This window comes from Nannobrachium achirus (assembly GCF_963921795.1).
Source record: "Nannobrachium achirus genome assembly, chromosome: 22".
Taxonomy (NCBI): domain Eukaryota; kingdom Metazoa; phylum Chordata; class Actinopteri; order Myctophiformes; family Myctophidae; genus Nannobrachium; species Nannobrachium achirus.
In genome coordinates, this window is record NC_137829.1 from 41363549 (window position 1) to 41387130 (window position 23582).

The window sequence follows — 23582 nt, forward strand, 5'->3', positions numbered from 1 at the left end:
CCATTTTTAACCGTAGAAAAATGAGTAAAATCAGAGAAAAAAACTAAATGTTTTCGCGCGTGCGCGAGAGTGGTGCGCGCGCGTGCACAGGGGACCTCCCGGAAATGGTGATCGCCAACTTGGGATGTCTGGCAACATTAAGAATCTGCACACCAACTACAATAGAGCGACGTCTTCATTTAAATAAGGTTGACAAACCTTTAGGAGATACTAAATGGAAACATTGCATAGCAAACATATTGTTTGTGTTGGCAGTCAGGGACTTCTCTCTTGAATACATTTCTTGTAATGATGTTATTACAAACAAATATATATATACATGGGATATATCTGTAGTTTTCCTGTTGCCATATTTGGTAACCATTTTATAAAAGCAATAACTCCCTCCAGGCCATGATTGCGGGCCAATAGAGCAGTGAAGTGTGACGTAATTTACACATCCTACCTGGTTCGCGGTTTTCTTCCCCCATTCTGAATTCCCATAGACCTTTTTTCATATTGCGTCGTATAAGAACTGTGTTCCAATTATAAACAAATTATCTCAGCGGTTTGAGTCAAAGACCGTGTTTTGGACCACAATGCTCATATGAGACGATTTTAAGATGACTCAATGTTATTCTCCATAGAGAAATTACTTCCGTGGAACCGGGGGATGAGCGAGTCACGTCATGACTTCGTTGCTCTATAATTGCAAATTATTGCTTGTATATGTACTGTACTACTACTTAGGGGTGGGCGATATGGTGATAATTATCGCTGAGACGATACAATGTCTCCACGATATGCCTTTTCAGAGATATCGTATGTATCGTGATACAATTGAGGGAGAGCCTTGTAAAAAATGTAATTGTTAGTACAGAGATTCATTGCAGAATTAATTTAAACCTGCATTTTGGTCTAAATCACTAGGTCTCAAACTTTAAAATGTCAAGGTCTCCACTTAACTCTGACAGTATACAAATGAAACCAAAATTTGGTTACATGCTTGTAAAGTTCAATTTAGACCTCCCAAAAGGAACCCAGAGAGTCTAGTTTTTGTCAAGTAACTTGAAAAATAACCATAAAAACCAACTAAATGTAAATAATCGTGATAAAATCGTGTATCGTGATACAGCTTGGGAAAATATTGTGATATTGTATTTTTCCATATCGCCCACCCCTGAAAACGTGATACTAATTTGAATTCACTTTGTGTGTGGCTTTGAGAGTACAGTGTGTGTGTGCGTCCACTTACGCTGAGACTGGGAAACAACTTTGGCTCTGGTGCGCCCTCTACTGTCCACCATGGTGGAGTTGGAGCTTACAACACTGCCTGAACTCTGCTTCCTGGTACGAACACGACCTGGAAGAGAGGGGAGGGGAGGGGAGAGGAGAGGAGAGGAGAGGAGAGGAGAGGAGAGGAGAAATAAAGAGATAAACATGTCGTACGAGTTGAATCCATTTGAACTCTGGACACACTGCTAAACACAACAACACATCTGGAAAGAAGGGCAGACACACCTGGATCAAACATTAATCACATCTACTTCATCAACATTTATTTCAACCGACATGACATGACCAGGCGGGTTGGGGTTTTCAGCATCAGGTCATGTGAATTACTGTCAGGCAGGCAGTCAATCTCAGAAAAGTATACAAACCTTGCCTCCCTATTCAAGCTCACTTGTAGATCTGCTATTTCTGGCGAAGATATTTGGTATAGACTAAGGGGATAGTACTTTATTGGTTTTACAAAGATCCCGTGAGTCTTTGTATGTCCCTATGATGCAAACTAGGAACAGGCGTTAGGTCATTTTTTATGCCATGGTAGTGAAGGGGCCAGGTGTCTAGAACAAGGTCCTACTTGAACTTAATGAGCAGCAGGGACGTGCTGGGCACCTGATTCAGCCCGGGAAAAAGAGTTGGAGAGGCCCTCATTTTCTTTTCTTTTTTTGAGTTATATTTCGTCGTTGTCGGGTGGAAACCTTATGTCCAAAACCGTTTGTTTGGTATTCATCATTTTAAAAATGATTTAAACTAGTGAAAACAGCCGATCTACAAGCACACAACGCCTCGCACCACAAGGCGTTGTGTGCTTGTAGATCTGCTGTTTTCACTACTTTTGTGCAACGGCCTTGTATGATGAAGCAGGGCTTTGCTTTGCGAAAAAATGTATACATTTGAAACTTGGAGATACAAGGTTTCTGCCCGACAGTGACGATTTACTTTGCTGGCCGCCCAGCCCCCAAAATGGAATGAAGGCCAACATTTTATTTTTATTTTATTCCTAATGGCCCGGCCTGGACCGGCCGGGAATGAACCCGCCGTTCGGGAGTTGTCCCACTTCTCCCAATGGCCAGCACGTCCCTGATGAGCAGTCAAGACAACCATCTCAGTACAGACATAGAGCCTACAAGACAGACAGCTCAAATAACGTGAAAAAACATCTGTGGTTCTGGAGCAGATAATATTACTTTAAAACACAGTAAACATACATAAAAAAGAACATAGACATGGTCACAGGATCCATATAATAAAAATGTATAAGTGTACCAATAACCATCCTCCCACCTCTATAATTATGGACAACAGACCACTACCATTTTTGCACCATAGGAAGGAAAATCAAAGAAGATCAGCACACGGTTGCCCTCATCCCAGATGGAGATGGGCCTGTCAACTGAACGGTCCCCTGAAACTAGACCGGGGGTTTTCAAAGTGGGTGACGGGGCACCCTGGGGTGCCGTGACGGCAGTTCCAGGGGTGCCGCAAGATCATTTTGATAATATTTGGAATTGGACACTTGAAAGAATATTTAGTATCATTTTAAACTTGAAGTACAAATTTATTTTCAGTCCGTTCTAACCAAAATGGCTATTATCTCAACGTTTTCCTCGCAACATAATCACTAAAATATCGTCACTGTCGGGTAGAAACCTCGTATCTCCAAGTTAGTTAAGCAAAGCCCTGCTTCATCATACAAGACTGTCGCACAAAACTAGTGAAAACAGCCGATCTACAAGCACACAACGCCTCGCGATGCGAGGCGTTGTGTGCTTGTATATCTGCTGTTTTCACTAGTTTAGTACATTTTATAGATAATAAATACAAGGTTTCCACCCAACAACGACCATATGCTATAAATATAAGGTGCTGGGATGAAAATTATAATGTATGGGTTGCCTCGGATTAAAAAAATATTTATGGGGTGCCCTGAGACAAAAAAGTTTGGGAACCCCTGAACTAGACAACAGCTACTGTACCTCCTCCTGCTTCCAGGAGGAGAAAGGAGGAGATGTTCTAGAATTACAAAAGAATACGGGATCACAGCTCGTCATCTCATTCTAACAGAAACTCCCTAAATCAAATATATCCCCCCACCCCACACGTGCATGCACGCATGCACCCACGCATGCAAGCACAGATACTTTCGGCTACTTTTTAACCCTACACCAACAGGCACCTTGACCACTAATAAACTCTTATCCAGCGGTATCTTATGATAAAACCATGTCGGGAAAGAACGTGACCCCGATTCACCTTTTGGACCGGTTGATAAAGACATTCCGTGGGCGGTCTCACTGGAAAAAAAAGCCAGCTACAGGTATAGCCTGTTACGCAACGCAGAATATGTCCCGTGTCCCCTCGGACATACAGACAATGGTGAAGAAAAGGAACAGGCTTCTAAACATACAGTATCTCTTTCCAGAGATATAATATTAAGTATTGTCTTTTGTTTGACCCCGTGATCACACCAATTTGTACCCCTGTGACGTAAGCATGCTGCTGGAGTCATGTCCCGTGCGGGTAGAAGATTTATGGTCCATTTGTAGGCCGGTTTCTCACACTGAAAACAGCTGATCTACAAGCTCACAGCGCATCGCGTTTGTACCTTGGCCTCACCGAGTACACAGGATCGTGAGGTTGAACCCTCGGACACCTCTGGTCATTAAACATTAAACATTCTAAGAAGACCAAGGAGAAATGACACATTACAGCATGTGGACTTTATCTTGGTAATATATATATACACACACACACACACACACACACACACACACAGCACAACAACATAGTCTGTACGTGAAAAGGTGTAATTAGTAGTGTAACAAAAGCACAACATGAAGAAAAGGCGTGTTTTAACATCACGCAAATCAGTACAAAAGACGACCTCGCCGATGTTTCATATCTCATCAAGACTGACCCTCTACTCTGGCCTGGCAGGACCCGTGCCCAGAGCAGCACATTTTTCTAGTCTTCAATTTCTATCTCCCGATAGTTGAACAGCAGTTAGTTACTAATAATAAAGCAGTAGTTAGTAGCTCTACAGTAGTTAGTGACTAATAATTTTACAACAGTCGTTAGTTGTTGTTTAACCCATTTAGAACGGGTACACATTTTGTGTATCATTATTTTATGCTTTAACTATTGAAAAATAGCAGATATACAAGCTCACAGCGCGGCACCGAGTGCCGCGCTGCGAGCTTGTAGATCTGCTATTTTTGACAAAATCGTGAAAATTTGAATTTTGACCCGAAGTGTCTTTTGAAGTCCTTCTAAGGTTTTTTGAAAAACCTATGTTTCTATGTCAGCAATCTGGCCAGCCATCGTCAAAGAAAAGGTCCTTTTCACTTAACTGGAGCTCAGTTAGTCTGTTCTTGAGAGACTACTATGTCAGTGGTTCGCAAACCTTTTCATGTGAAGGACCCCAAAATGATATGTATTTGGCCACGGACCCCCATCTCAAAATATCGAGTTCCAGGGACCACCCAGAAGCAAAATCTTTGTTACAAACGTTCGCTTTGAAAAATACATATATTCAAAGATTTGCACACATTTTCACGACTTTTTCAAAAATAGCAGATCTACAAGCTCGAGTGCCGCGCTGTGAGCTTGTATATCTGCTATTTTTCACTGGTTAAAGCATTCAATAATTCTAGGCCCTAAATGGGTTAATAGGTCCATGCAGACACCTCATGCAGATCCACACAGTTGACCAACGAGGGAGAGACACGGACCAAGAGACGTGGAAAGAGGGACGAGTGTACCTGACGGACAAAGAAAACACACATACACACACACACACACACACACACGCACACTTCACATACACAAATCTTACCATCATTTCTACCAGGAGTGCCATCTTTTGGCATTTAAGAAAGATGTTGGTTGCAGCGAAGAGGAGAGGCAGAGACACGTTAGTAGCAATATAAGCAGAGTGGGTGGGTGAGTGGGTGAGTGGGTGAGTGGGTGAGTGGGTGAGTGAGTGAGTGAGTGAGTGGGTGGGTGGGTGGGTGGGTGAGTGAGTGAGTGAGTGAGTGAGTGAGTTGGTGGGTGATTGAGTGAGTGAGTGAGTGAGTGAGTGAGTGAGTGAGTGAGTGAGTGAGTGAGTGAGTTGGTGGGTGATTGAGTGAGTGAGTGAGTGAGTGAGTGAGTGAGTGAGTGAGTGAGTGAGTGAGTTGGTGGGTGATTGAGTGAGTGAGTGAGTGAGTGAGTGAGTGAGTGAGTGAGTGAGTGAGTGAGTGAGTGGGTGAGTGAGTGATAGGGCTGTCACAATTATTACATAATCGTCTAATCGCGATTTTTTTTTAAATAGTCGTGATTATTTTTCATAATCGGCATAATCGTTTCCATGTAAAAAAAATACAAAAATAGTGGAAATAGCAGATCTATAGCAGAGCTATGCGACGCGTTGTGAGCTTGTAGATCGGCTATTTCCACTATCAATGTTCTTTTTTAAGTATAACGTTGTCAAATATGTCAGTAATTTCTTTGTATATTTAGGTTATGTGTCATATCTACCATGTGCAACTTAAAAGCCTAAAAGCCAAACAACAAAAAACACAATTAAATCGTTAATCGCAATTATTTGAGTGACAAATAATCGTCATGTAAAATGTCATAATCGTGACAGCCCTACTGAGTGAGTGAGTGACTGAGTGACTGAGTGAAGGCTGCAACATACTCCAAACAAAGTCAACCTTTTCAATAAGAACAAAATGCCATTATTGCAGAGTAAAATGGACAAACAACAGTGCAATGCTTACGTTTGTTTTGGCAGTTCTTGTACCTCCAAGATTCTCTAACGAACATCACAGCAGAGACAGCACTGGGAACATTGGGTGTGATTTCTCACATACTCAATGTGCTTGTGATTTGTTTTACTTTCGTGGTCTACCAGCTATCGACAGTTTTGAAGAACCGTTGGCTGAGGATTTTATGTTAGGCACCTCCATTATCCCTCTCTGCACACGTGTGAGACAAATTATGTGAAAGCATATCGGGGTAACGGTTGATGTTAACTGTGGTTAAAAAAAAACAAAAAAACATTCCAGCTTTGAATAGAGAGGGCAGTTCTGACGTTTAGAACTCAAGGTGGGCTACAGTTTTGTCTGCCAAAGCAGCTAGAACTACGGTTTGGAGCCTTTACGAGTTTAAAGATTCTCCTTAACCCATTTAGAATGGGTACACATTATTGTGTATCATTATGTTATGCTTTAACTATTGAAAAATAGCAGATATACAAGCTTGTAGATCTGCTATTTTTGAAAAATCATGAAAATTAGAATTTTGACCCGATTATATAAGTGTCTTTTGAATCCTTCTAAGACTTTTTGAAAAACCCTATGTTTCTGTGTCAGAAATCTGGCCAGCCATCGTCAAAGAAAAGGTCCTTTTCACTTAACTGGAGCTCAGTTAGTCTGTTCTTGAGAGACTACTATGTCAGTGGTTCTCAAACCTTTTCATGTGAAGGACCCTCAAACTGATATTTATTTGTTCCAGGGACCACCCAGAAGCAAAATTTGAGTTACAAACGTTCGCTTTGAAATTACATATTCAAAGATTTGCACACATTTTCACAACGTTTTCCAAAAATAGCACAACCGAGTGCCGCGCTGTGAGCTTGTAGATCTGCTATTTTTCACTGGTTAAAGCATTCAATAATTCTAGGACTAAATGGGTTAACGATTCTGTCATAAAGGTCCGATTCCTTAACGATTCCCTTCACCGATTCCTGTAGTGTAGGGGGTTCCAAATGGACCCTAACAGGTCTGTGACTCTGAGAGTTATGGCGGTCTTTGAAATGTAAAGGGTTGGGAACCACCGGTATTGTAGTTACATAGCAGACGTGAAGTCCACGTGTCTGCTGAAAGTGTGGTTAAAAAAAACGGTTCCAGAAACGGTTCCAAATTTGATGGAACTGTTGGATCCGGATCTTCCGATTCCAGAACCCAATCCTAGCTAGAACAAATATTTCATGTTCAACTTCATTTGGAGTATGATGCCAGCTTGAGTGAGTGAGTGAGTGAGTGAGTGAGTGAGTGAGTGAGTGAGTGAGTGAGCGAGCCACTGCAGAAGAAAACAGGGGGAAATAAGACATTGCGAGTGTCTGGAAGATTAAGACTGAAATGCACGTTCAGCAGCTCAATCACGATGGTTGATTATTCGCCATCATCCTTTAATGTTGGTGAAAACATTAAAAGCATCGTTAAAAAGTGCGAGGGGCTTTTCATCAGACTAGGAGCCTCCTCAACCTCGACAAAACCATTAGTCAAGTGTTGCTGAAACTCCTCGTACATCAACACTGGAAACTCTCAGTTCCTGTTGACAGAGCAGTGTAATGAGACGTACAGGAGTTATTAATAAGCCCCCTCAGACCCATAAAAGCCAGCGATTTCATGAGAAAATGTCTCAATATTTCATGAAGATGGGATTTGAGGAAGTTTCGCTATTTTGTGTCATTTTAAAAATGGAGTTGAAAATTTAACATGGAGACCTCACATGTGAACTGACATGCTGTTCTGAGATTGTTCAACAATTCTGCTCTCCATCGATTGAATAATGATCGAAAGGGAGCAGAAAAGTGACACCGTCATGCAATGGAGAATCAATTAAAAGTTAAAGCACAATGAAACTTTGGTTGAGGTTATGGTTGTGTAATTACCTGTGCATGATATAAAATATTGCCCTGATATCTTCGATAGTTGCTCCGTTGACATTGCACAGTGAAAAGGGTTTCAAAGTCGCTCTTAAATACACAAACATTGTTAGAACGTTTCGTTGTCAAGCTCAATGTTGGGCCCTTTTGTGACTAAAACTACATTTTAGACTATGACAAAACACTGGAGGTAACTACACACCCTAAACCTCTACCAACGACTCATGTGCTCATGACCAGATGACAATCAGATATTGGGATTGGACAGAAGATTGTGTTTGGCTTCTTTCACTGTTTTGGAGAACTTTCTTCTGTTTTCATTAGCGTTCCTGTTGTCACCAGCTGGCGGTTTAGAGCGGAGGTGGCTGGCGGGCTTACCTAACGAGGCGTAGGAGCCAGGCGGCAGGGTGGAGGCGGAGCTAAAGGGGGAGGCGGAGCCGGGGACGGTGGAGAGGCGGGACTTGGCGTTGGCGGCCGCGTTGACGTCGATGTCACTGCGGGAGCGCTGCAGGGAGCCAGGTGTGGTTACCCTACCGCTAACCAGCTTACCTGAGAGAGAGATTGAGGGAGAGAGAGAGAGACAGAAAGAGAGGGAGAGAGGTGGGAGAGAATGCAAGAGAAAGAAATTGGAATTTAGAGATGGAAAGAGAGAGAGTTGAGCAGTACTGTACGTAGCTGTCCTCCAATTATCCATGAGTCCTTTAGCAATGCGATGTTGTGTAAATAACACAGGACAGGGCCACGTTTTTAAGGCCTAGAATTATTGAATGCTTTAACCAGTGAAAAATAGCAGATATACAAGCTCACAGCACGGCACCGAGTGCCGCGCTGCGAACTTGTAGATCTGCAATTTTTGAAAAAGTCGTGAAAATGTGTGCAAATCTTTGAATATGTATTTTCAAAGCGAACGTTTTGTATCTCCAATTTTGCTTCTGGGTGGTCCCTGGAACTAGATATTTTGAGATGGGGGTCCATGGCCAAATAAATATCAGTTTGGGGGTCCTTCACATGAAAACGTTTGAGAACCACTGACACAGAAGTCTCTCAAGAACAGACTAACTGAGCTCCAGTTAAGTGAAAAGGACCTTTTCTTTGACGATGGCTAGCCAGATTGCTGATATATGGAAACATAGGTTTTTCAAAAAATCGTAGAAGGATTCAAAAGACACTTATAGAATTGGGTCAAAATTCAAATTTTCATGATTTAAAAAACATAGCAGATCTACAAGCTCGCAGTGCGGCACTCGGTGCCGTGCTGTGAGCTTGTATATCTGCTATTTTTCAATAGTTAAAGCATAAAATAATGATACACAATAATGTGTACCCGTTCTAAGTGGGTTAACTATGGGCTGTCTTGGTCATATATGGATTCTGTTAGTGTGGTATGTGGCCGATGTCCCCATATGAAGTCCTGTTAGATATGGGCTTAATATTGATGACATCAGGGAACTCCATATATGGGCATAACAGGGCAAACCTATTCTGTGATGTCACCTGTTTGTATGCCCATATATGGAGTTCCCTGCTCTTAGTATGTCTGTGATGTCTGATGTCACAGTATCAGAGGAACCACAGTGTCAGGCGTGACAGAGATACGGACAATATATACATATTATGTGCCGGTTTTCATAGTTAACTGAGACCTTTGGTCGCAAATAATGACTAATATAATTATGATACAGTTATAGAAAACACAACTAGATGAATAGAATAGAATGAAATAGCTTACTCCTCGTCATGCTTCCTCCAATGACACTCTTCACTGACAGCGGCCGGCTGGGGACAGACAGACAGACAGACAGACACAGTCACCTTTATGGAGACTGACTGGTCAGAAAGCTTGTTCGTTTTATATTTCCTTTCATTGTCTATAAATCGCCTATAACCACAGGCACCAAGCGTTGACAAGTCTGTCTTTGGGTTTTATAAATTACAATTGCAGCGCTGATGGCTCAGAAATCAGCTCAGTGGTCAACCCTCCGCTGGGACACTAGCGACCTTAAGCAATGCTACGGCAACGGCAGATGACAACGGTAACCGGAAATGATCCAGCGCTCGATAGATAAACCTGCCGTCGCCGCAGCCGTCTCTACTACGGCAGAAGGTCCCTTCCCACGTAGCGCCTACTCCGTCTGCTGCGTGTACGCGTCGCCATGGGAATCAAAGCGTTCAGTGAAAGGGGTGGGAACCCGTCGCCGCCGAGGCTTCCATTTTGATCGCTACGGCGATTACGTCATAGCAGCCGTAGTACGCCTGGCGTTGCCGTCCTGAAAATTATCTAGCTTAAAGTCGCTATTGTCGCTTTAGAGCAGAAACCTTGTATCTCCAAATGTCAACCTTTTTATGTAATTTCATCATTTAATGCCCTACACCGTCATACCAGAGTGTCAAGCAAAAGCAGTGGAAAAAAAGCAGATCTACAAGATCTCAATGCAATGCATCGCAAAGCATATATCTGCTATTTTCACTATTTCTGAACATTTTCGTCCCATGTCCTGAAAAGGAGCCGTTTTGAGACATGGGATAATATGTAAACCAATCGTCCCAAAGTGTGCGCTTCTGTGTGTGGCTGTGCGTGCGTGTGCTTACTTGAGGCTCTCCTGCGAGGAGGAGGACGAGCGATCCGATTGGGGGAGAGACGTCACGCTGTCGGAACCCTTCAGGTGAGACTGGAGAGCTCTCTGGTAGGTCAACTCCAGAGCCTGGAACAGTAGCTCCGCCTCCCGGCTATAGTGTCCATGGAAACCCCAGTAGCACCTATCAGAGAGGGCGGGGATCAGATCACATTTTGATGTATTGGTCAAGACGGGAAAAAAATAAAGAAATGCTATCTCCGGTTTACTTCCTGTATCCGCGTGAAGCAGGCGGCTGGCTTTTTAGGAGACCGGAAGCAGGTTGGAGTCTATTATTTTGGCACAAAGACGTGGCTCAGTGACCTTACCAACTCGTTACATCTTGAAAGGATTAGATATACTCTTGGGGACAAACTTTCATATTTTGATAAAGTATGGTCGCCTCTCATAGCATACCTCGCATCAGTAACATAGGCTATACTTGGATGGTCGGGTGTCAATGACGGTGTAGTAGGGACGGGTGGGAAGGGGATGGGACTTTCAGAGATACTACTTAGGATCATGAATTGTATGTTTTGTTTGTTTGTATGTATATGTATTATTTATTTATGTTAACTGTTTCATTGTGTGTTTTTGTTAATGTATAACTTTGGATTTTGTGTGGAAAAAATGAGAAAAAAAAGAGCATGCATTGTTGCATTTATCTCTGACTTGATGTAATTTGCTCGAATAAAAAACATTTGAAACTATTATTTCCAATGGAAGAGTGATCAGATCTTTTCTGGAGGGTAACTCAATCTCTGGCCACAAGATGGCAATGTTTCACCTCAAGTCGAGCTGTTAGCTACCAGAAGCTATCAAGAAGAAATGATAGTCTTTAACATCAACATTTTTCTATTGTTTTGTTTTTTTATGATATGCCTAGAAGAGGTATGATTCATTTGGTTAAGAAATACAGAGTCAATATAAGAACATGATTCATAGAAATAATACATTTCATGCACATTGTTGTCGTCGTTGTTTGAATAAAATTAGATAGTCATATATTAGCCTGAAAAGTTTTAGTTTTAGTTAGATTTTAGTCAGATTGGCGTCGCAATTTCTGTTTTTTGTTGCGTGCTGAAAATAGCCGATCTACAAGCTCACAACACGTCGCAGCACGACAAGTTGTGAGCTTGTAGATCTGCCATTTTCAGTACGCAACACCCGAGCACAAGTAACCAAACATAAAATGACTTGTCCTTTAGTTCTACTGGATCTCTTCTCTAACTAGTCCCTCCCTAACATTAGTCTAGTTTTTCATTTGTTGACAAAATCGTCAATACTTAGTTTTAGCCGTCGTAGCTTAGTTTTTATTTCATCTTAATTTAGTTTGTCGGTGAAAAAAGGTAGCCGACGAAGATTTTTTGCCATAGTTTTAGTAAATAAAATAAACACTGTTGTAATGCAACACAGACCTGTACAACGTGAGCGTGTAGGTATTTACGACAATGTGAGTGTGGAGGTACTTACTACTACAATGCGAGTGTGTAGTTACTTACTTCCGGGCGATGGAGCGGGCCTCAGAGTCGGCATCGTGGATCCCTTTCTTTATGGTCTCAGTGAGGACGGATACGTGTCTGGGATAGTATGGAAACATGATGACGTCAAACACACACAAAATAATGTCTGTCTGTCTGTCTGTCTGTCTGTCTCTCTATCTCCTCTCCTCTCCTCTCCAGCTCCACAGAGAATATGAACACGGAGGGTTTCCCCCCATGCTTTTTAAACTCCCTGCCATCGGGAGTTGTCATGGTTACAGGAGACAGGAAGTCAGCTGTAGGATGGGAGGCAGCGGGGGGGGGGGGGGGGGGGGGGGGGGTCTTTGGGAAAATGATGAGGGTCCCTTTTTAGTGGATTCATCAATTTAAGGCAGCCTCATCAGTCGCTCACCCAGCCAACAACACAGAGCCGTGTTACCGAATTAAATGTCAACATGGAGAGGAGAGGAGAGGAGAGGAGAGGAGAGGAGAGGAGAGGAGAGGAGAGGAGAGGAGATTCACCTCTCCAGCGATTTGGTGGGCCATTCCTGCAGTATGAGATCCAGGAAGTCATAACAGTGTCTGAAAAGACAAAACAAAGTGAGCTAATCATTATGTGTACCGAATCTCAGTAAGTTGTAAGTCATACGTTTATTTGGATATTAATGAATAAATACACCGGATTTAGCAAGAATGCTATGTCCCCATACAGAAAACAAGCAACATTACAAAAAAAAGACTAAAATGGTACACACAGAAGAGAAAAAGCAACAGTAAAAAAGGCATAGTTTTGACTTGAAGTACAAGACACATTTGATTGTCCATGATCCATCCTTTAAGTTGGACCTTAAACGAAGTAAAGGATGGTGTTAGTGGGTGGATTGTTCCAAATTGTGTTTCCTTGAACGGAAAAGGAATTTTGCGCAAAGGCTGTGCATCTATACTGCAGCTGTGAGCTGCAGTCTAGATGCACAGCCTTTGCGCAAAATTCCTTTTCTCCTCTGTCTCCCTGTTCTGATGCACGTGTCAGGTAGGGCTGTCACGATATGAAGTTTTACATGACGATTAATTGTCACTCAAATAATTGGTGATTAACGATTTAATTGTGTTTTTGTCGTTGATAATTACATTTCTGTTTGGCTTTTAGGCTTTGAAGTTGTACATGGTAGATATGACACATAACCTAAATATACAAAGAAATTACTGACATATTTGACAACTTACTACTTAAAAAATAACTTTGATAATGCGACGCGTTGTGAGCTTGTAGATCTGCTATTTCCACTATTTCGGACATTTTTCAACATTCACGATTATGGCGATTATGTAATAATTGTGACAGCCCTAGTGTCAGGCTTCCGTTTCATAAATATGACAATATGAATAGTGAGTCCTCCTTACCGCCTGACAGCCACTGATTTGGATGTGCAGTTACTGGTGATGATGGGGATGAGGCGAGGGAAGTGTGTGTGCTGAGAGAAACAGAGAAACACACCGGAGATTAGCCACAACGCCCTGCAATGTCCAACAACACTCCTACTGTATACTACTGTAGCTTGACAGCATTTCAAAGGAGAACCTTTGTGAATCAGTTGGAACATTACAGTAAGTAACAGCTTAAACAGTGTTAAAAGGATCCCTGGCTAACACGACAAATATGCCTTAATACATTATAATTGTCCTCTATAACAATGTAAAATTAAAATATTAAATATTGTATTTCTTCTAGAAATAGCTAATCTTTCACTCAATAGGGGAAATGCCTGTCGCAATTTGATGTCATAAATGTCATGTGTCATTTTTATGGCATGCATGTGCAAAAAAATATCACACCCAGTGTGAAGTGAGCGGTGGTTGTGCTTGCATAACGTCTTCAGACTAGGATTTAAGTCTAGGATGTACAGGCTACAGGTAGAGGATGACATTTTGATGAATTTTCACTCCTGTCCCGTCCCACTCCTGCAGAAAAAATCCTGTCCCATCCCAATCCTGGGCTAGAGTGGGGAAAAAAATCCCATCCTGTCCCACTCCTGTACAATGACTCCTGGTCCCATCCCGCTCCTGGTCAAAATCACTCCCGTTCACATCCCGCTCCCGAAAAAAAATTTAAAAAAAAAATTCCGCAGATGTTTTTCTATTTTGATCCATATTATATTTGATATCATGTTTATTATTATATAATGTATAATTTTATAATGTTCGCAGTTCAAAGACCTCACTTTCCTGTGCAATTTATTTCTGCGATTTGATGAACTGGTCTGGGATGATTCCCGCTCCTGCCCACTCCTGTTGATTTTCAATCCTGTCCCGTCCCAATCCTGGCATTAATACAAATTTGACTCCTGTCCCACGGGAATCCCGCGGGACCCACGGGAACGGCAATAAAATGTCATCCTCTAAGACACACACACACACAATGCTATGGTAAAACATGACATGTACAGGCTACAGACACACACACACGGCCATGCTATGGAGCAGTCTACCACCGCTCAAAAACAAAACACAAACACATTTGAAATATTGATTTGATGCTCATATTAACCATAGGAAGTATTATGTTTGTTTTTATTTGCACATGCATGCCATGAATTCCATAGGGATAGATCACAAATTACATTTATGACATCATCAACTTGCGACAGGCATTTCCCCTATTGAGTGAAAGATTAGCTATTTCTAGAAGAAATAAAATAATTAAGGTGTTTGTAATTTTACATTGCATTTATAGAGGACAATTATGATGTATTTAGGCATATTTGTCGTATTAGCCAGGGATCCCTTTAACATTCCCATAGCTCCAGGAGCATTCTCTCAAAATAGCTTATAACGGTCAACATCTGAAAACGCTCGTAACTTCCCCAAACTGTTTCCTTCAGAACAAAAAATGTTATTTCCTATATATATATATATATATATATATATATATATATATATATATATATATCAATAAAAAGGAATACGGTAACTGTGTAATACATTAAAGAGTGATTCACTAAAGTCTGTTTGACACAGATTTCCATCAACATCACAGCTGATAGCCTTGTAATACAACGGGGGATGTATGCTGCTTGCTGCATGCCTCCACACTGTGGTGAAAGTAGGAGTAGCCCTATAAAAGTCCTGTATAAAAACATCTACAGGAGTAAATGTATTCTACTGGAGTAAATGTATAAAATTATTATACTTAAGAGTACCTAACGCAACTTATGCTGGATGGTCCATTTCACAACCATATTGGATTGTAATTAGTAATGCTTTAATGTCTTCGTGACTTTAACGTCGCAGCTGGTAAAGGTGGGGCTGATTTTAATTGCTTTGCGTGATAAATGTCGATGTATTATTATAGGTTAATCTACCCAGCAAAACATACATTAATGATCTAAATATGCTAAGTAAGCAGTAACGAAAGCTGTCAAATAATTGTAGTGGAGTAAAAGGAAAAGTGCAATGTAGTGGAGTAGAAGTATTGTATCAAAAGTAAATCAATGTACTGTAAGTACTCAAGGAAATTAAAAGTACCTCAACACTTTCTTGAGTTTAGTACCTGAGTAAACATACTTAGTAGTTAGACACTTTCCACCACTGCCTCAACCATCCAATGCAATGTGCTGCATGTGATGTCATCACATGCAGCATCTGTTGCAAGCAAGCAGAAACATTTGCTGAATGTTATCACCCCCCAAAAAAACATATTACTTGTAGGGATTGGCTGCAGTTAACTAACTATTCAAATTGTACACAACTGTACATACTTATTTGCGACGCCGTGGAGCACTGGGAGGGGACTAGGGATCGGACGATAATTGTTATCGTTTATCGTGATAAAAAACACTCACGGTACTCGTATGGTGATCTTTATCGTGAAATTGTCCTCTGTCATTGTTCTCCGGGATCAATTCACCTTTTATTTGCCCGAGCTGCATATCTGGTACCACTTAAACCCTCAATAATTCATAAAACGGACCTGGAAATAATGTACTTTTTTTCCACTCTCTAACAAATCTCTTGGACCAAAAATAGCCGAGCTGTATTTACCCTGAGTATGAGTCGTATGGTGGCGATCCCTGACGTGGCCATAACCTTGGCACTGTTAGGAACCAGGTTCAACAGCGTGGGCATAATGCTCTCTGCTCCGTGGTCAAACTTATTCCCCAGCAACCATGACAAGTATCTGAGAGAGAGAGAGAGAGAGAGAGAGAGAGAGAGAGAGAGAAAGAGAGAGTTCTGCCTTATTAGTTTCCAAATCAAAATATAAGTTATAAGAAACATTTTTTATAATACATTAATCCACATAAGGCATACATGGGCAACTGGCAGCCACCTTCACTTAATGTGGCCCGCAGTTTAATACCAGAATACTGAATATATTACTGATTTCAGCTGTTATAATTCCAAACATGACCTGCTTTAATTCCATCAGTCAATATTAGTAGCTTAATGACTAGTATAGTAGTATTAAAATGTATATAACTAAATGCGTTTGAAATTAAATCAAAATGTTACATTTCAGGACTCCAATTAAGAAATAACAACAAATACTTCAGGATTCCAATTCAAAAGAAGCAAAAATAGCAGATCTACAAGCTCAAAATGCATCGCGCTACTAGAATAACAAAGTAGGACGTAGCAATATGCAATGTGGCCCTCTGGAGTGAAGGTGGAAATATAGAGGCCCTCGCCATCATCAAAGTTGCCCACCCCTGGCATAAGGGATCAGAACACTTTGGGCTGGGTGCAATAACCACCATACTGCAGTTGTGTAATGCATAACACGTTGTCGAGTGGTGCAAAAAACGCTCCTACATTTCACTTTGTGTGTATTAGTCCGATCTGTGTATTAGTACGGATCTCAATGTATGGAGATGAAGTAAAAATCTATACCGCCCCAGCGCTAATCATACTGCAGGTATGAAGTGGGGTAAAACAATGTCTGAACACTTTCTTGTTGGTAATGGGGTGAAACAAGGTGGGATTGTGTCCCCTTTTTTATTTAATCTGTACATGGATGATCTTTCAAGGGATTTGAACCTCTGTAGAACTGGCTGTGTCAATGGCAATATAATTTTAGTTGTCAACCATCTCATGTACGCAGACCCCGTGTTGCAACCCCGTATAGTGCAGGGTTGCAACAGCTTCTGAGGATTTGTTCCCAGTAAGGCACTGATTTTAAAATTAAGTATAACGAAGAGTAGCATCCTGATTGTGCGTAGTAGAGATGATAAAAGGGCTGTTTTCCCTAATTGTATCCTCAGTAACAATACTCTTATAGTATGCAAAGAGATTAAGTATACTACATGTACATCTGCATACCCCCCCCCCCTCCCCCCTCTTACCCCAGGGTGAGGCAGGCCTCTCTGACCACCTGTGATCGGAGGTCCCTGGCTGACAGTTTGAGTGGCGCCTCCAGGAGACGGAGCTGCTGGGAGAAGCCCTCGTACTGTGGAGCTCCTGCTATGATAACTGAACGCACCTTCTTTAACTGAACCACCAGGAGAGAGAGAGAGAGAGAGAGAGAGAGAGAGAGAGAGAGAGAGAGAGAGAGAGAGAGAGAATTAAATTACTGTTTTCAGGGTTCCCACACATTTTTTACCAATTAATTTCCAAAACTTTTCCAGAATATTTAACAGGATTTCCAGGACTATATAACAATAATTCAGCTCAATAACAAGTCGCTTACTCCTATCCGCAATGCCCAAAGACAGGTAGGTAGTGTATGCCAGTGGTTCTCAACCTCAGGTCGTGACCCCCGAAATAATCATATTTGAACTGGGGACCCCCCACCCTGACGAGCACTAAGAGTAGAGGAATTTTGTATAACACGGTTCTATTGTGAAAATAGCCGATCTACATGCTCATGTAGATCTGCTATTTTCACAATTTCTGCCTTTAATATTTGACAATTTGGCCAATGTTTAATTTAGTCATTTCAGAGGTATTAACAAAATCAATAACCAAAGACAATGCATGGCTATTTTTTCCAGGACCTTCCAGGACCCTTGATCAATTCCAAAACCTTTCCAGTACTGGAAAAATATTTGTCTAATTTCAAAATAGTTCCAGGAATTTCATGACCGTGGGAACCCTGTGTTTCCCTGTCTGTCTGTCTGGTTCAATATCAACCTGTCTGTCAGTGTGTCAGTCAGTCAGGTTCTTACCGCGGTCACTCTTTGTTCCCAGTCATGTTTGTCATCATTCAGAACCTCTCTGATCTTAGCCAGTTGATCCTCCAGCTCTCTGTTGGAGTAGATCTGTACAAAACAACACCTCGATTAATAGGATTTTGACGTGAGAGTTCTCCAATTAGGCACAGTAAAATGTTATGACGTGGTTTACCGGAGACAGAATTTGATCTTCTTGCATGGTTTCCATAGCAACGGTGAACTGACCTACCAAGGTATTTGTTTGGTAAAAGGTCAAAATGGGTGGTGATTGTTTAGGTTCGATTTCTCCAATTTGGAACATTAAAATGTTACCGGTGATGTGAAATGTTCGCCGACTACCTTTTTTCACTGATGAAAACTAAGTTAGAACGAAATAAAATCTAAGTTACAGTATGATTACTAAAACCAAGACTAAATATGTTGAGAATTTCGTCAAACAAATAAAAAAAACGACTAAAATGTAAAGGGAGTAGGGATGGGTATCATCTGCAATACTTTTAATGGTAGGCTACACTCGTTACTGTGGAAAATACAATAGCCTATAATGTTTATTATTATGATGATTATCCAACGTCTATACTCTCCGCTCCGCCACACTGTGTGATCATCATCATCACCTCTGCGGTAGAGCAGTTAAACTCAAATAAAAAGTATCGAAAATTGTATCGAAAAGGGTATCGTATCGATTCCCAGGTATCGAAAAAGGTATCGTATCGATTCAGAGGTGAACGATACCCATCCCTAAAAGGGAGGGACTAGTGGAGAAGAGATCCAGTAGAACTATAAGACAAGTCATTTCATGTTTGTTTGCGCTCGGGTGTTGCACGCTGAAAATAGCCGATCTACAAGCCGACAACGCTTGTTGTGTAGATTTAGTCGGCTAAAGTCTTGATGATATTTAGTCTAGTCGAATGACTAAAAAATGTATTTAAAAGACTATGACCTAAACTAAATAGATAAAATAGCTAAATAGACTACATAATTTGCTGTCAAAATCAGCAGCGATGCAGGATTCTGTACCTGAACAGACGGAACATCTTCAAAGGCCTTGATGAAGTCCTCTTCATCTACAGCTCCTGCAGCAGCCTCTTTACCTGCACAATAAACACCTCCCTCACATCTCTAGTCCAGGGGTTTTCAAAGTGGGTGACGGGGCACCCTGGGGTGCCGTGACGGCAGTCCAGGGGTGCCGCAAGATCATTTGATAATATTTGGAATTGGACACTTGAAAAAATATTTAGCATCATTTTAAACTTGAAGTATACATTTATTTTTAGTCCGTTCTAACCAAAATAGCTATTATCTCAATGTTTTCCTCGCAACATAATCTCTAAAATATCATCACTGTCGGGCAGAAACCATGTATCTCCAAGTTTCAAATGTGTACGTCTTTTGGTTAAGCGAAGCCCTGCTTCATCATACAAGACTGTCGCACAAAACTTGAAAACAGCCGATCTACAAGCACACAACGCCTCGCGATGCGACGCGTTGTGTGCTTGTAGATCTGCTGTTTTCGGTATTTTCACCAAAAGTGTCCTTTTAGAAATTTCAGCCCCTGCCTCTCTAACATTATCTGCACGTCCCTGGTAGTAGTAGTAGCAGCAGCAGCAGCAGTAGTAGTAATGTTAATAGTAGTAGTAGTTTACTGCAAGTATTTTTCATTATTCATTTCTTATTATATGATGTCATTAAATGTTTCTATGAATTGAGTACAAAGGACCCCAAAGGAAACAACCCATAGGCTTCTCTCACGAAACTGTGAAAAGTGATGACTCATCACTAAACCATAGTTTTGTGGGGCCGTTTTTAGCCCAAGGAATGTTTTTTGTGCAAAACAAATGCAATGGATTCATAATCATTAAAAAACCCTAGTTTGACCCCTCACATGCTACTTAAAGCAGATTTTTTTTCCTGTATAGTAAAGATAACGGGATCCAAACTTTCAGCAGTTTTTTTATGAGGTTTCCCCCGGGAGTTGAATTTCAAACTTTTAGTAAATATTATTACACACATTGGTAGAGACATTTCTTGGTAACGATTTAGTTCACAGATTCTCATATGTGTCTCTTACTAGTAGCCTTGGCCAGAGTGCCTGCACTGGGTCGCCTGACAGTGTTGGGTGTGGTCCTCCGGCCACTGGAGGGCGCTTTGGAGGACGAGGAGGAGGAGGACCGGCCTCCATCAACAGAATCCTCATCCTCAAAGTTCTTATCTGGAAAACAATAAGGGGAGCAGTGGCAGCATTTAGTCACACTGGACACAATGTTCATAACTGAAATAGTGGAGGTGTTCTGATAGCAATAAGTACTGTGAGTGCATTGTGAACTGGGGCTGCGAATCTTTGGGTACCCCACGATTAGATTCAGAATCGATTCTTGGGGTCACGATTCACGATTTCTTTTCGATTCTTTCAAATCCAAACGATTCGAATTCAGAAACGATTATTTACCGATTTTAAAAACGATTCTCTATTCAAAACGATTCTCTATTCAAAACGATTCTCTATTCAAAACGATTCTCTATTCAATTCATATATCAGGATCTACTCCAGTCTGCTGGCATGAAAGCAGAGTACATTTATGTAGCTTTTATAATTGTAAAGGTTTTATCAACTTATTGCAACAATGTAAACACACAAAGGTAAATCCAAGACAACATGTTTGATTTATTCATGCTTGCACACATTCTTTTAACTTGTACAAACACAACATAATATCTAATAAATTATCGTAATAAAAAAAACATGAAATAAAAATCATAATATCTAAAAAGTAATAATTAATAAAAAATCAATTTTTGGAAAATGAGAATCGATTCTGAATCTTACCATGTTAGAAACACGTTTCGAATTCAAATCGATTTTTTTCCTGCACCCCTAGTGTGAACCCACATATAGTGTAGGTCAATCTACTATAAGAATCTACTAAGGCACTCTCTAAATAGCAGGGAGTTGCTGTGCTGGGCACTCCGCTACACAGTTGATAATTCTGCAAAATGGGCGCAAGATCAATTGGTCTTTTTCTAATCTTATCTAATCTAATCTAGGGGGGTCTCTGAGGTGTCAGGCAGGTTCTGATAGGGATTACAGAAGATCATAAAGTATAATCATTCTGGCAATAAATCTAGAACACAGTGACACCTGAGTCACCTCTCAATCCCACAGAATGACAACAGGCATGTAATAAACGAGATGTGAAAAATATACCCATTTTCAACTTCATTGTGAATGAACAGTAACCTCTTCGGCCAATTGAGAATAGACGATCTACAAGCTCACAATCGCATCGTGCCGCAGCGTGAGCTTGTAGATCGACTATTTTTGTGAAATGGGACATTCTGCATAATAAGTAGTTTCTACTTTTGGTACTTTAAGTATAATTACTTAAAGTATTTACTTAAAATACTTTTGTGCTTTTTTGAATTCTGTGTTTCCACAATGCAGTATTGATACTTTATCCACCACCAGTGGCGTCAGTTCAGCAAAAGCTAGGGTATGGCAAAGACGGGAGTCCTCATGGAAAAGAGGCATTACATTTTGGATAACACGGTTCTATTGTGAAAATAGCAGATGCTCACAATAGTTTTGTCAGTTTTTTCCCCAGGTTTCTACCGTTTCTTGGGCTGGATATGGCAGCCTGGAACGGTTGTTCAAGTGCAGCTAAACTTGGCATGTTAGTAAACGTGCCACAAACCTGTGCAGCTGACCTGCGGAACCTGGGAATATACCATTCTGTCAAGATGGGGAGAATACAAGCATGGAGAATATAATTATAATACCTTGTTAAAGTGACCATTGTTACATTTTGCATTTGTACTTATTTTAATGTAATTTAACATAACCAGCACAGACAAAGATACATTCATGGATTTATATTTCAAAAGTAACTTTCATTTCCCCCCCTGGACCCAGGGTATGGCAGCTGCATACCCCTGCCATACCCAATTGACGCCGCTGACCACCACTGCTGTAATGCCTATATTCATGATGTCCAACACAAATGAGTTTTCATCCAGTTCCTGTAAATTCCACACACACACTCGTTTCCTGGTACAGAAATGACTCAAACTGTTTTGTGGCAGATGTAATAAAGACTCTTTCCATGTGGTGTGGGAGCCAGTGGTGGAAGAAGTACTCACACTTTTACTTAAGTAAAAGTATCAATACCGCAATTTACTCCGTTGCAAGTAAAAGGCTAGTATTAAAAATACTCATTATGTAGAGTCGTCCCATTTCACAAGTTTGTAATCTATCTATAAATGCGACAAATCTCTGTCTGTCTGCGTGTGTGTCTGTCTGTATGTAATCCGCGTATCTCGAGAACCGTTCGTCCCACTGGCTTCAGATTCGGCACGCGCGTTCCCCGCCGCGGCGCGGAGTGCAGTGCCGGGCCTCGACCCGACCCGACGTGCGGTTTTCCGAAACCGCCGCGAAACGTTCGGAATCTCCTTATGCGGAGCTGATTGTTGACATCAGGCTGTTCCGGAGGAAATCGGCGCAAGCGCGGACTCATTGTGACATCACTTCATAAAAGGCTCTGACATCACGTACGCCACATGAGTCAACAAAAAATCTCTGTGAATGTGTATGCATGTATGTAATCCGCGTATCTCGAGAACCATTCTTCCCACCGGCACGCGCGTTCTCCTGATATGGGCATAAAATGAATGCCCGTATGCGGAGCTGATGTCTGACATCAGTGTTTTCCGCAACCGGTACTGTGTGTGCAGAGATCTCCATATATGGGCATAAGGGGACAAAGGCAAACAGATGGTCAAAATGGGTCCTATGACAACAGGTATATTGGGGTTTGCATTAAAGGGTGGGGCATTCATGGGGTCCGCTCCAAAAAAGAAAATAAAAGAGACAAAGACAAACATAAGACAAGCAACAAAGCGTGGGACTGGAACGATGACTTGAATGATGCAGATTTAAGCAGGCTGCGTATTCTGCTTAAAGAAGAAACAAACAGAAAGCGACAGAGATCTCATATATGGGCATGAAATGGACGCAGATAAACAGATATCTCCATATATGGCATATATGGGCATAAAATGGAGGCAGAATCACAAAGATCTCCATATACGGGCATAAAGGGACACAGACAGACAGACAGATACAGAGATCTCCATATATGGGCATAAAATGGACGCAAATAGACATCAGATATCTCCATATATGGGCATAAAATGGACCCAGAACTATATCTGCAGTGATCTCCATATATGGACATTAAATGGACGCCGACAGACAGACAGATACAGATATCTCCATATATGGGCATAAATGGACACAGGCAAACAGATGGTCAAAACGGGTCCTATGACAACAGGTATAATGGGGTTTGCATTAAAGGGCAGGGCATTCATTTCCTATTTACATCGTTCCCGAGTTGGCCAGGTCGCC

At 41.3% G+C, this 23582-nt stretch overlaps 1 protein-coding gene across 1 annotated transcript in view; it reads right to left on the reverse strand.

Moving 5' to 3' along the window:
* Positions 1-23582, reverse strand: part of clasp1a (cytoplasmic linker associated protein 1a) — a 119183-nt gene that overhangs the window by 56383 nt on the left and 39218 nt on the right. Inside the window, exons 9-20 of the mRNA XM_080753603.1 lie at positions 20250-20390; positions 19199-19272; positions 18173-18265; positions 17351-17496; positions 16053-16188; positions 13416-13486; positions 12537-12596; positions 12036-12113; positions 10511-10678; positions 9651-9697; positions 8300-8470; positions 1235-1342 (exon numbers count right to left, since the gene is read on the reverse strand). Of these exons, the coding sequence (XP_080609729.1) occupies positions 1235-1342; positions 8300-8470; positions 9651-9697; positions 10511-10678; positions 12036-12113; positions 12537-12596; positions 13416-13486; positions 16053-16188; positions 17351-17496; positions 18173-18265; positions 19199-19272; positions 20250-20390 (1293 nt within the window). The remainder of the gene's footprint in view (positions 1-1234; positions 1343-8299; positions 8471-9650; positions 9698-10510; positions 10679-12035; positions 12114-12536; positions 12597-13415; positions 13487-16052; positions 16189-17350; positions 17497-18172; positions 18266-19198; positions 19273-20249; positions 20391-23582) is intronic.